Source organism: Halichondria panicea, chromosome 6 (assembly GCF_963675165.1).
Source record: "Halichondria panicea chromosome 6, odHalPani1.1, whole genome shotgun sequence".
Classification (NCBI taxonomy): Eukaryota; Metazoa; Porifera; class Demospongiae; order Suberitida; family Halichondriidae; genus Halichondria; species Halichondria panicea.
Genome location: NC_087382.1, coordinates 3,225,758 through 3,240,107, shown reverse-complemented (window position 1 = coordinate 3,240,107; position 14,350 = coordinate 3,225,758). Strand labels below are relative to the sequence as shown.

Below are 14,350 nucleotides of genomic sequence, written 5' to 3'. Positions count from 1 at the left end.
GCATCTCATTCCGTATTAATTTTTTTACTGCAAGATGACCTGCCTTTGTGTTTTGTAAAAAAAAATTGTGTACAGCGTCCTTGTGTCCAGCTGTCTAGCTACTCTCTGTATGCTTCTTTCCCCTTCTAAAAGGTGAATAAAACTTGTTTCTTTGCAAAATGCAAAATGCAGCTATCTCTAGCTAGCTCTAGTGCTCTCTATGCTCAACATTTTTGGGATGGTGCGCATTAATTAGAACACACATGTGCCCCACACAACACATTAATATTACCAAGCTCCTTCTTACATGCAGGAGGTACTATTGCAATGGCTCAAGTTCAAGAAGAACCGTTGCCTGTGATAGTGAAAAACACAAAAACACACACACCAAGTGGTTCGTCTCAAGATAGTGAAGATTTTGAAGATGCTCTAGACATAGAGACTGACCCAATAAATGACAGTAAAATAATCCAAGATGTCCCTTCGAGTGACGAAGTGACAACGAGGGCAGATAGTTTAGAAGGTATGTTTGCAGGGGAGTAGTGATTACCGTATAGCGAGTATAATTTCATTTGAGGGTATAACCTTTTGTGGAAAGACCACTAATTTTCATGGGACAGCAGTTTTTTGCGCTATTCGTGCGTATAAATGTTTGCGGTACATTTTTATCCACGAAAAAGTTTATACCGTCTATATAAATTATATGCGGTACTCTTTCCATGTGTGTGTATGCATATGGAAAAAATATTTCACTTCAGTTCAAGGTGTGACTGATGGGGGTGGGCATGAGGTCGTGGATACAGTTACCGTGGAAACAGTTACCGTAAAGACAAGCGCCGAGGAACAGCCAACTCCAGTTGAGAATGAACTATCAGCAGATGAATTGTCTACTGATGAAGAAGAACACGTTCCTAGAAGGTACATATCCAACAGCATTGTTTGACTAGATGCAGTATCATAGAAACTGGATTATTAGCGCATGTGCTCATGGGGTCAATAGCAGAGCTAGCTCTATACGCTTATATTCGAGAATGCATGCGCCTATAATGCATGTGCCTATAATGCAGATGTATCTATGACAAGAGATGACTAGCTAGGAAATGAACAAGTAAGGTAAACAGGCAACCCTGTCTATTTTACAGTTCGTTTAACAACACTTAAATTTATATTATAAAAACATTCAGAACTGGAACAAAAAGGGTCCGAAGTCCACCTCATCAATTTCTCACATTCTCTCATGCCCAGAGACAGATGGAATGGATATCACCAGCTATGTAGCTATCATGCACTGTACAAGCTAGCTAGCTAGCTCATAGATAGCTGAACCAATTCTAAAATTTCACTAATAACCTTCCTTCAATTCGAGTACAAAGAACCTGCAGTTGAGCATGCGCTTAAAAATAAAGATACGTTTATAATCGAGTAAGCGCTGTTTCCACGGTATGTAAATTGTAAGTGTTGTGACTATTCTTTCATTGTGTGCGATTGTGATGATTATTGTATTCTGGAACTATGTAACTCAAGAATGTTCACTCTCTGTCACACGGCTGTGTAATCGGTCAATGGTAAACAAACCTGGTTGCTACGTGTGAGGCATGTTCTAGTCACTTCCTGCTCTGCACATAGCTAGTGTGTGTGGGTGGTGGGAACATCTGCTTCAGTGTTAGTAGCAGGTACTTTCGTGGGGTGAACTATTTGTTATTTTCGTGGGCAAGCTGGCCGGCCTTCACGAAAACATAGGCGTGGTTTACCGGAACGCTTGCAATGCAGTGCACGTAATGAAGTCCAATAAACACGAAAATCACTGTGTTTGATTGAATTTTTTACCCCACAAAAATTACCCGCTGTACGGTTTTAGGTGTTACCTCAATTCATACATGTAGGTTTTTCGATGTGCGCTATCTTTTATATTGTAGGATTTCAAATGTGGCCCGTTTTACGTCCCAAAGAGCTATAAATAAAATGATGTACATGTAATAGAAGGATTGGTTGGTTTTTTTAAAGAATTGATCGATTGTCGAGCTATGCAAGTTTATGCATCTCTTCAAAGGTTAGCTATTAGACTACCTACAAAAACTAAGTACATGTATGCTTAACTGCACATGTACGTGTTATACCTTGTTACATCACGCTTGATTAGAGAGCTTCTCTTGATGGCCCATAACTCGATTACTTAGTGTTGCTTTGTTATCATTATAGGATGCCGCCTCTGGAACAAAAACAAATTCAATTTCTGTGTTTCTGTGTTTTCTCCTACCTAATGGATGTGTACTGTAGTGTCACTTTCTCAAATGTAAACACTTTCAACAAAGAAGTAACTTGTTCCCCCTTGCATGCATGCATGCACCTGGTGTTGTAGTTTAGTACATTGAGCAGGATTCTGTGTTATGTATGTGTGTGTGTGAAGCCTCACTGTGTGTTGGTCCTAAAAATGTCAAAGGTGGTCACTTTTGAACGCGTGCGTGAGGTGAATAAAACAAAGCTATACATTTTCTCAATAAGTACAAAGTATCATTGTATTAGTGTTTTGTGGTGATTACTGTGAGTCTGTAATTGGTGGTACCTATATCTATGATTGATGGTGGTAAATAAAAGACAAAAAAAAAAAAACAATTCTGACTTTTAAGAACAAAGTATCATTGTATTTGGTGATTACTGACTGTGCATTTTTTCTTCTTCTTATTTCACAGGAGACGAAGAGCTTCTTCAGTTGATAGTCAGACATCAGAGCAGTCCGATACTAAGGAGGGTGGTGGTGTGGGTGTGGCTTGTGAGGGAGGTGGTGTGGGCGGGGCTAGTGAAGATGATGAGCCACAGAAAGTGAGAAACTACATGTACTACTCGAAACTTTAAACTTTTTGTAGCTAGATTGTAATTAAGAGCTGCTAGATACTTTATGTGTTATAATGTGATTCATGCATGTGATCCTCTTCCCCGTGTCACAGCCTGAAGACCCCACTGAGGTACAACCCACTGAGGAACGCCCCACTGAAGAACAATCCACTGAAGAGCAGCCTGAAGGCCCTATTGAAAAACAACCCACTGAAGAACAGGCCACTGAAAAACAGCCTGAAATTCCCACTGAAGAAGAGCCTGAAGGCCCCACTGAAGAACAGCCTGAAATTCCCACAGAAGAAGAGCCTGAAAGCTCCACTGAAGAACAGGCCACAGAAGAAGAGCCTGAATTTCCCACTGAAGAAGAGCCTGAAGGCCCCACTGAGGAACAAGCCACTGAAGAACAAGCCACTGAAGAACAGGCCACTGAAGAACAGGCCACTGAAGATACACAAAATCCCATGTATGTGCCTACAAAGGGACTGTTCTTCCAACACGACCACCGACTAGGAGATGACGAACAACCAGGGCCAACGTGAGTGTGTGCAACTACACACAGTGAGGAAACCTACTGTATTACAATATTGTACATAATTAAAATGAGGTACATAGGTACATCTTAGGTGCTTAAATAATGCTCTGTCTTACTGGTTAACAAGTATGTAGTCTGCGGGGTTAATGCTATTCAGTTCTGGAATTTGGCTGGTTTCGGCGATTCATATGAGAAGTCTTCTTATTTCAAAGCTGCATGACATGTAGGGAGCTCTTATTTCAAAGAGTAGGGGTCCATTAGACATTATATGTAGCTTGTAGCTGTGCAGTATCTATTTCACAGTTTTGTGCCAACCCCTTTGTATCAGAAAATATGGTAATTTGATCTTGTCGTTTTGTGGTCAAGATATTTGGCTGTATAGATGAGAAATTCGACCTCCACCCCAAAAAATTTTCTTGCTTCGTTATATCATACCGTATAGCGTTTAATTTTTGAGGCGCTTAATTTTTGTTGTTTTCGAGGTTTAGCAATCCTCCACAAACATAGCTAACGGCTGATGCAACATGCCGCACGTGTATAATATACTTTACACTTGTATAGCGCGAAATTTATTATTAGAGGCAAGAATGTTGAGTGCGTGCCTTCAAAATTTCTCGCTTCAATGGACTGACAGTTAAGATATTGTAACAGCTGGCTTATTGTAATTACTAGTTTTGTCTTGAATCCTCTATCAAGTCAGGATGTCAACAAATGTCAGAGTGGGTATTGCACCTCCAGTGTTTATGTGCCATAGTGTATATTTAGGCTGGGCCAATGTTTAATTTGCCAATATTAAATAAACCTCATTATCGGAATAATGTGTCATGTCTAAGTTGTTATTGTTTTTAGACATAGCTATGTGTTCCTCTAGCTGTAGCTATAATAATCACCCACACACACCCACACCACACCCCCCACACACACACACCACACAGACTTGAGGAGCCTCGTAGTCGTGTGGATCGCATCGAGGTATGGACCCATGACCTGTACGTAGAGTCACAACAAGGACCACGATCACGAGAGGAGAAAGAAAAAGTGAGTTCAGAACTCGTAGTGATGCAAAATATCAACTTATTATCAACCTTTAACTCGCTCTGTGTAGCGGGTAATTTTAGTGTGGTAAAAACTTTGTTGCGGAGATTTTCAATGCCTGCACTGTATTGCATGTGTTCCGGTAAACCACGCCTAGATTTTCATGGAGGTCAGCTTGCCCACGAAAATAAAAAAGGTTTACCTCTAAAAAATTACCCGCTATACGGTACACAGGGATGTGCCCAGTCTGGTCGGTGGTGGTGGTTGGTACTAACCTAACCACCTCTTAGGCTCATGGGTTTACCAAATGTTTGGCTATAAAAGAGACAGAGTTATGTGTTGAATGGATCGAGATTAAGAATTGGAAATAGAAGCCATTAATGCTGGGCACCTGTTAGTATCAGATGCTCCAATTTGTAGTGATATGTAGTAAGAAACGGTTAGTAAGAAACGGTTGTTCTCATTTTCCTTGTCGAGTGACGCACGTAAAGGAATTCCTTTGAGCTTATGTAAGAAACTAACATAGAATCTATTTGATGGGTTTTGTTTTGGGGCAAGTGCCAAATATGGTAATTTTCAACACATTATGTACTGTATATTTGCATCATACAGCATCGTATCCTGTATAGCATATTGTTATGGCTCAGTATCTTAGCAACTGTAATACTATACTCCATACTATACCATTTATGGAAGCCAATGTATTTTGTATACGAAAATGTGTTTTTTTTTGCATGGTGAAGCCTATCTATTGTGGCCCCCTCTTTAAGCAATTAAGCCACCCTCTAAGTCTGTAATACTGCTACATGGTGTAGTCTCCATAGCATGTGTTTGGACCTGTGTTACCAGGCCACCCTCTATAATACAGCCACTGTTGGTAAATGTCTAAACTTTAAGCCTATTTATATTAGTTTTATCTCCAACTTGGCACGTCGTTGTTGCATGCATATTCTCGACATGTGTACGTCATCATCAACAACAGCTACATAAATAGAACTACAAACTCCATATAAGGAATGGTAACTAACTAAGTGACAGTACCGGGTATGCAACATTTGGTTTGGCTAAGTTTCGAATTCGAGAAACTTCCTTTTGTTATTTACTAAGAAAGAGAAAAGGGGTTATTTCAAAATATATGGTGGCGGGCAATCTCCTTGTTGTGGGGTGTTGAATGATGTCATATCCTGGATATGTCTGTCTACACTAGTGAACTCTCACCTTAGTTAAAATCACTTGGCTTAATTTGACTCCCTTATTGGGTAACAAAACAACTTTTTGTTTATGCCCAAGGCTTACCTGATAAAGGATGTATTTGTACATTGTTACATGTACTTTTGTTGGCTAGACTGTTTTAACTCTGCACTATAACTTAATAACTTATGTTTTCATTTGTGTAGTCTGTTTTTAATTGGGGAGGCTGTGGAAGTGTCATTACATGTGCCCCAAGTGTTTGAAGTGTGCTCTAATGAATAATGTCTTCTTTGCCAGGATGCAAGATATTGGAGCAATAGGCAGTGAGTTGAAAGGACATACACAGACGCAAATGTATCCCTTGGAAATCTAAGTTTTGTTGTGGTACCATTAGACGAAGAATCACTGTTTATAGCACCTTTGAAGGTGACCCACAAAAGATGCATTTGTTCTAACAATGTACCCATTATGTCTCTGCCCTCCCCGAGATATTCTATTGTGTGACGTAGTTGGTCTTTCATCAGGAGTGGCCTTACGAGCGTTTTTATGGTACATAATAAAAAATTTGTGCAAGTAGTCTGTTATAGTGTGCCTGTGTGTGTGTGTGTGTGTGTAGGCGTGATGGTGTGAGGGGTGGAGGTGGTAGGAGGTTCAGGAGGAGGGACGAGGACAGACAGCGGCCAGGGAGGTCACGTGATGAAGGGAGAAGGTCACATGATCAGGACAGGAGGTCACGTGATGAAGGGAGGAGATCACATGATCAGGACGGGAGGTCACGTGACTCTGAGGGACGTTCACGTGATCGGGACAGGAGATCTGGTGGTGGGAGGTCACAGGGTCAACCTAACAGGTACTGTGTATTGTGTTATCATAGCCGTACAGTCAAGCATAGTGGTAACCCCATGGGGCAGACCAACAGTGGCTGTATTATAGAGGGTGGCCTGCTAACACATGTCCAAACACATGCTATGGAGACTTTGGGGCCCATTAACCTGGCTGTATTATAGACGGTGGCCTGCTAACACAGGTCCAAACACATGCTATGGAGACCTGGCTGTATTATAGAGGGTGGCCGCTTACAGGGTGATGTTTTACTGTAATAGTACATATACTAATGGCAGTATAATGATATGCTTTTCACAACTCTGACTGCAGGAGAAGGCCATACAATGAAGGCAGTAATGGTGGCGAGAGGCGTGGGCCTACTGCTACTGCTGTTAGAAGAGATGGGTCTCCAGTGGAGGAGTGGCCTAGTCTAGGAGGGGATCCAGCCACTCACACTCAACCACAATGGTCTGTATACGTATTAATGTTTTGGCGCATGAAAACCTTAATTTGCAAACGGTCCAAATCAGCAAACTTTGCACTCTAACATACACGTTGGATCGCGATATCATACAAGTACTGTACCCAGTATAATTGTAGATTTTATTTTGATCAAAATCGCATAAATTATGTTTTGATGCTCACAAAACATTCTAGTAATGCGGTAACCACACACAGCACATCAACACAGTGTTGGTCACATTCTAGGACATGTACCCAGTTGATTGGTTCCCATGCATACTGTTTGTAACACTAAAACCAAATTTATTACATATGTTCAACTTATTCATTGATCCAAATGTTTGCCCCGGGCTATTCATGTGTGTGTGTCTGCACTGCCAAAATGTATGCAATTTGTTCGTTACATTTCCAGTGAATGAGCTCTGTCGTACACTTCCACCTCTGGTACCTTAACCTGATTAACCCCTACATTTTTGGAGGTCTGGTTAACCCCTATACATTGTACATGTACATGTACATACCGTATAGCTGGTATTATATTTCGGGACATACATTTTCGCGGAAATGCCTTTAGAAAGGTTTTCGTAGATTTTAATTTTCGTGGAATAGCGGCCTTTTTGCAGCATGCATGTATGCATGCGATATTAAATTTGCGGTTATAAATGTTTGCGGTACATGCTTAATGAGCGAAAACTACCAACATTTATACCCTCGAAATATACCCGCTATACGGTAACCCTCATTTCCCTGAATTATTGCAACCCTGTTTAACCCCTCCCCCACTATATAATATAATTATAACCCCTACAGGCCTGTCGCTTCCGCTCCCACTCCGAACGTGGACAACACGTCACATGACACGCCCCCACGTATCGAACCACCTCAACAAAACCTCACTACACTCAACACACAGCGAGATAAAAGCACATCTCCTCGACCACCCAAAAATAATTTAAAACCAAAAAATATTTCCCCAAAATCGCCCAAAGATACAAAATCAAGCGTCGAATCAGCAGAATCTAAGAATACTCCGCCTAGAAGTAAATCTCTTTTTAACACTTCGAGGCAAACTGGCGAATCAGGCGAGAGTGGTAATTCTATGACTTGCTCACTGTCTAAGAGTAGAGAGCTTGTTGTTCGCAAGGGGCGTGGTAGAGGGCGTGGTTCTGGACGAGACCACACCCCTCAAGAGAGACGTGTGGGTAGGCGACCGATTGAGACAATGACAGGAGATGCTCACGAGAGAGACGGCTCTTTATCAGGTGAGCTAGGGGTTGAAATTTGTGTTATCCCATGTACACAACCTGTACTACTGTGAGGCTGTACATGTACATGTATATCAAGGATGTGCCCCAGAATAATATTATTGGCTAATTGCCTATTTTCAGTATCAAAATTAACATTATTAATTGCCTGTTTGATGTAGTAAGCTAGGCCTTGTTTTTGTCTGGTGATGGAGTTATTTTGTCTGTAGTTACGTACAGTGGATCGCAGTGCACTTGCAACAGAGAACTGCCTAACAGCAAAACCACAATAATATTTTAGATAATAAAAAAGATTTGCCTAAAACCCTAAACCTGTATCTGTATAGGCTTATAAAGATCTCTGAGAGTGGCTTAGTGGTTAGGGTGGTGGCTTCGTAGATCATATGATAGATAAGGCGTGTGTTCAATTCCCTCTTGAGGGACTTTTCAGGGACTTTTCTTCATTTCTTTACAAATCAATAAGTAATTTCCCTAACTTTTGAATGCATCATACTCCTGTCAAGTACATAATCAAGTTGGGGCGTCGCCCGGTTTCTGTGAAACGAAGTTTCACGGAAACCGGGCGATGCCCCAACTTTCCCTTTTTGGTAGATTAGGTTCTGTCTTTTCTTCCCCTTTTAATGGCCCTGATTAATGATTCATATCTAACAATCTAACTTGTGGTTTGCTGTTTGCAATTCTCTGTTGCAAGTGCTAGTACTACAATCCACTGTACCAATCACCACTGACCAGTGTTATAAATGCTTGTACATGTATATAATTAATGTTGACAATAACATAGTATACAGTACTATAGTTAAGTAGCCTCCTTCGCAGCCTCTCCTTTTTCTGTTCTTTGTCATAGTTCAATAAGATAAAATACGGGACTAATTGGAGGAACAAAGAAAGAAAGAAGGAAGAGACTAAGAAAAAGGAGAGCCTGCCTTGCTAAGTCGCGTGACGGTAGACGAGTGGTAGACAAGTGAAAATGAACGTGGGCAATCACTAGCTGGGCGGAGCCTGACAGAGCAAAAAGCTACAGCATGCCTACGCATTGCAAACTCTAAATAAAAGCTGTTAGCATCGTAGATAGTAAGCCAGAATCAACATCGTAGACGAGGGCTTACCTAGTAAAGAACTAAGAGACTAAATATCTAAATTTAGCTCAGTTTTTTTTCCTGAGTTCAGAACAGACCCACTTGATTAGTAGATATGATATAATTATTACAGCAGTATAGTCTACTCTACTCTAGTCTTTCATACTTCCTCTACTGACTAAAGGTCTCACAAAGGCTGACTCTACTGCACTGTACTGTACTGTTCATAACAGATTATGTTCCTGGTAAATGCGCTCCAAGTACTGTGTGGGAGGACAGTTATTGAGGTTTTCTCTCGCCCACGCTCGTTAAAATTTGTCTACGTCAGTAGGGGATCACGCGACTTAGCAAGGCAGGCTCTCCTTTTTCTTAGTTGCTTCCTTCTTTCTTTCTTTGTTCCTCCAATATTTCTCTTCTGTGACAAAGAACAGAAAAAGGAGAGGCTGCGAAGGAGGCTAATAGTTAAGGCTCACACTGCTAATATACATGTGTGGTATATATATGGAGTTGCTTGTAACATTTATAACGTAGTGTGATTGTCAAGGTATAATTTCAATCATGTATTACTTCTGTAGTGACCAAAAGCAGTCCAAATCCACCAGCTACTCAAGACCAAGAATCAACAAACACAAACCAGGTAGCACAGACCAGTCCCTCTAACAGAGTGTCCCTCCAGACTAACAGAGAGAAGCTGGCCGCTGAGGGAGGCAGCAAACAACCAGAGGAGGTTCTACCACAGTTCCCCGCTGGAGTGGGTCGACCAAAGAGGTACTCAACGAGGAGACAAAAGACTGAGGACGCAGGTACGCAAAGGTTAAAGGTCACGGTCGTAGCCGATAATGGAGGGTGCCTGGATGGTTATTATAATAGAGAGGCAATTGCCTTGTGTACATTGTAGGGCTTTAAATGCTATTTTGTGAAGCTGCTCAGTTTTTTATTTCGAGTAAAATGATCTGAAATATGAACATGTAGGGCAGGGTATGTATTTAATCATCAGTGGTATATATTTATGATTCTAATTACAGTTTAAAGCATACCCTGTTTAAATGGTAATTACATCCAATTTGATATTGATTTGTGGAGCCTTGTGTCTGTGCATACAATGGCCTTCATGTGGATATTAATCATGTTAGAGGCCAATCACCACCAACCAGCAGCCTCTCTTACTTGTGGGTATAATTACATAAAGGTTACTAATTACATAAGACATTTGTATAGAAGCTTCGTCGCGGCGCATTGCAACTGTTGAGCAGTTACAGCTGGAATACACACACGCACACACACACCCACACACACACACACACACACACACACACACACACACACACACACACACACACACACATGGTCAGCTTTACCGTATCCTACAGCTACATGGCCCAAAGCCAAGAGTTGTGTATTTGAAACAGTAATAGCAAAAAGTGTATGACAATGATCAGGTGTACATTACATTATCTTACTTGTATGTATATAATAATTAGCCAGTGTGTCCACAGGTGTACAGTACAGCACATGGCCTAGGGCCAAGGTTGTTTGTATATTTGAAAGCAATAGCATGATGATGGTTAGATGTGCATTAAGAAGCTGAGAGTACATATTTCGTACGTGCTAAGCTGATTTAATTCGTTAGACAGACAATTTGAAACATTAGACACACGGCAGAGCGGTCAATATACTTAAACCTTTGATGATCAGGGCAGCCAAATGTGTACACTAGACCATAATGTTGCGATTATGCCATTCTATCCACTAGTAAGTGACTCATGTTTCATTGGACCTCTTTCTAGTATTAGCAGGCTCAGATATTATGGCTTATGTGTTGACTAGTTGGTTTTGTATCCCTCTGTATCAATAATTCAAACATTTCTTTGCGGGCCTCTGTGTGTCCTACACAGCGTTCTAAAAAGGAGCATTTTTTCATGTCTAGCTTTTGTCTGGAATTAGTTCGCTTTTATATTTTCCTTCCTGTCTATTTCATTTGATATAGCTCTCTAGAGTTGAAAGGAGGCTAATTTGAGCGGAGCCATTGACCGGAGAGACAGAGAGGGTCCCCATTGTGTGCATTGCATTGTTTTCTTTGTGTCTTTGATTTGGTGTGTGGTTAGGGGAAGGTCTTGCCCTCAAAACCCACTTCCCATGCTGTGGGCAGGTGCAGTGGGTTGAGTAGCCTCCACATTCTCGCGCACACACACACACACACAGATACACACACGCACACACACACACACACACACACACACACACACACACACACACACACACACACACACACACACACAGATACACACACGCGCACACACACACACACACACACACACACACACACACACCCACACACACACACACACATACACACACACACACACACACACACACACAGTTGCATATCCTTCCTCTAGCTCGTTGACCACGACCCCTTCAGTACAACCCTCCACCGATGGCCTCCTCCCCACACCCCCACACCCCTCACAAGTCACACAACCCCCACACCCCTCACAGCCCATACAATTTGATTCAGAGGCACACATCAAAATGTTTCAGATGCAACAAGAGATGATGGCTTCCAACCCTGAGTTATTGGGCTACCAGGCTGCACTCATGGCTCAGCAGAACCCTATGATGATGCAGCAAATGCAGTACCTGTGGTTTCAGCAACAACAACAGCAGGTTGGTTACACTATGTACACATCTCTTCGTAGGTACTATTAATTATTTTACTCTTAGTGTATAACTTTGCATTTTGTAGCTCTTTACGAGCTCTATGATATCGATTAGGCTTTTGGTGGATTTATACATGCATGTATCTTCATTTGAAATATAGTATCGATAAAAAAAAGTATCAATAGATAATAAGAAACAGGCTAGAAAAGTTGTTTTTTAGGCTCTTGGTAGATGTACTATAGTATCTCTCTCTTTCCTCACAGGCACTACAGCAGTCTATGTTGCAGGGTGGAATACCAGCCATGCATACACTGCACGACCGTCCTGCTCATCCCAGTGGAGGGGAAATCCCTCACCAACAGATGGGCGTGGCAGGAGGGGAGGGGTTTTATCACTCTACCCCGAGTGGACTGTTTGTGCCTAATGTACAGCACATACCTCAGCAATCACCATGGCAACAGACTGGCGGGAAATCTCGTAGCCAGGCGATACCTATTGTACCCCCTAAGGTGAGGCTGTGTGGGGGGTGGGGGGTGGGGTCAAAGTGCATTCATCTCTTAAGTTTCTTTACTGTATTAGAAAAACCATGCAAATCAGCAGACATTGTTGACAGAATTGTGATGTCATACAAGTACATGTACTGGTATAGGTTTTTGCGATTATATTTTTGCAAAGCGATCAAAACATGCAAAATTGCATAATTATGTTTGATGCTCGCAAAACATTCTAGTAATACAGTATTCAAGCTGGTTTATTTACATACAGTTACTTGTATATAATGTAAGTAAGTGGCAGTGTACGTACGTGCAGTGTACATTGTCTGCGCCTACGTACTATTGTATTTGTATATCATTTGTTTGTTTTGTAAACCTGACCACCAATTTGTACTGCTTAATAATCTGTGCATCCTTCAGCCATGTGAACTTATTAGAATTGCCAACCAAATTTTTACACATTGCTTCCGCGTGGGCGTTTTGTACTAGACTGCAGACGAAACTGTGTCCTGTATTATACCACTAAATGTACTAGGTTAGGTGTTGGCTAGGGTCTACAAGGCGGGTTGCCTAGCAGCCAAGAATTGTAGACAAAAGACATAATTGTCTTAGTGTATTGCGTGGGAACAATGCTAATACCAGCGGCCGTAACAACTGCAGGCCGTAGCAACTGCAGGCCAATATTCTAATCTAGGGTGTGTGTGCGTGGGCGTGGGTGTGTTTAAAAAAAAGTTGTAAACATTGGCCACTTAATTATTTCCCAGCTTCTTGCGCTCTATTATTTGTGGTAGATAGTGTAATGTTTTGGATGAGTTGCTTTGGTGAGAGAATAAGCCCACTATTGCATTGCCATCGTACAATACAATAAGTGGGTGGGGTTTCAAGATCTGTAGTAGTAGCTCTTATATAAGCCTCTTATTGATTGTTGCTTTCATTACAGGATGAGCCATAACTCTGCACACAGAAGATGAAGGTACACAAAATAATACATGCAAGCAGGAGTTGATTATTTACAAATGAGAAACTTGTTTATATCTTGATGGGAAACTTGATTATTATGATAATTATAAAATAATTATAAACATTCAAATAATTTATTTTATTTCTGTTTGTCATTTATATACTTTGTTACTTTGTGTGTAATCAATCACTTTATGAAATAATGTGTATAAGTTTGTGTTGTGTTTTAAGAATATTTATCGCTATAATTATAACTGTCACGGCCCGTGGTTTGGTGGTATGTTGTTAACTATATATAGGTAATTTGAAAATCAGTGTTCCCATTGTTATGGCTTCCCTTGAATATAATATATTTACTGCATGTACAGACGACTTTGGCATGTCTTCGCTACAGACTAATCCAAAGGTGGTCAAATTGGACAGGCTAGGAAGCAATTACTGCTCTAGCTACAAGCCATAACTAATTTGCAACACACGGCGAGAACATATGCTGAGAATTGTGATTGAGTTATCTATTCATAAGCCGTGTATCTAATGGCGGGTGTTGAGTGATCGTGTGTGGGAGGCAAGCATTCTACGCCAGGGAGGAGGTGACCGGACTATGCTAGCTATATACCTGCATGTACAGTGCAATCATCACACCGGCCGGTAGTCATAATCTTAATTAAAAATTGATGCAAACGAGAGTATAATACAAGTGAGCATAATTAAATCACCTATTCATCAAGCGTGTATCTAATGGCCATGGCGTGGGGGAGGTGAGGATAGGAACATACTACGCCTGGGAGAGGTCACCTAATTACGACTGCAATTCCACTAATTATATTGCTAATAAAAAAAACACAATTAACAGAAATGATACCTCTTAATTAATTATAATTAAGGCAATTTTTTTTCAACAGGTTGACTATAATGTTTACCCTGGCTGGTTGCTACGTACAGCATACCATGCTAATACACAGACCCACCACTCTCTGGGATACAGACGGTGGATGAGGACACTTTAGCTGTTGTTGTGCTTTAAGCTCGCAATGT

General features: G+C 41.1%; 1 protein-coding gene across 1 annotated transcript; it reads left to right on the top strand.

Moving 5' to 3' along the window:
- The first annotated feature begins 6 nt into the window (after nucleotides 1–6).
- LOC135336973 (protein CASC3-like) lies at nucleotides 7–13,569 on the top strand. The gene is made up of 14 exons (XM_064532866.1): nucleotides 7–132; nucleotides 293–502; nucleotides 738–897; nucleotides 2,670–2,799; nucleotides 2,925–3,349; nucleotides 4,282–4,384; nucleotides 5,870–5,895; nucleotides 6,189–6,422; nucleotides 6,728–6,865; nucleotides 7,670–8,121; nucleotides 9,776–10,003; nucleotides 11,581–11,867; nucleotides 12,125–12,370; nucleotides 13,296–13,569. Exons 2-14 carry the CDS (start codon nucleotides 307–309, stop codon nucleotides 13,305–13,307), a joined length of 2,637 nt encoding a protein of 878 aa, XP_064388936.1. The 5' UTR covers nucleotides 7–132; nucleotides 293–306; the 3' UTR covers nucleotides 13,308–13,569.
- The last annotated feature ends 781 nt before the right edge of the window (nucleotides 13,570–14,350 follow it).

Bases quoted from the DNA above. Each gene is read 5' to 3' on its own strand.
- LOC135336973 (XM_064532866.1), top strand. From the start codon at position 307: ATGGCTCAAGTTCAAGAAGAACCGTTGCCTGTGATAGTGAAAAACACA. The intron at 6,866-7,669 runs GTCTGTATACGT...TAACCCCTACAG, and splicing joins ACTCACACTCAACCACAATG to GCCTGTCGCTTCCGCTCCCA. The intron at 10,004-11,580 runs GTACGCAAAGGT...ACACACACACAG, and splicing joins ACAAAAGACTGAGGACGCAG to TTGCATATCCTTCCTCTAGC.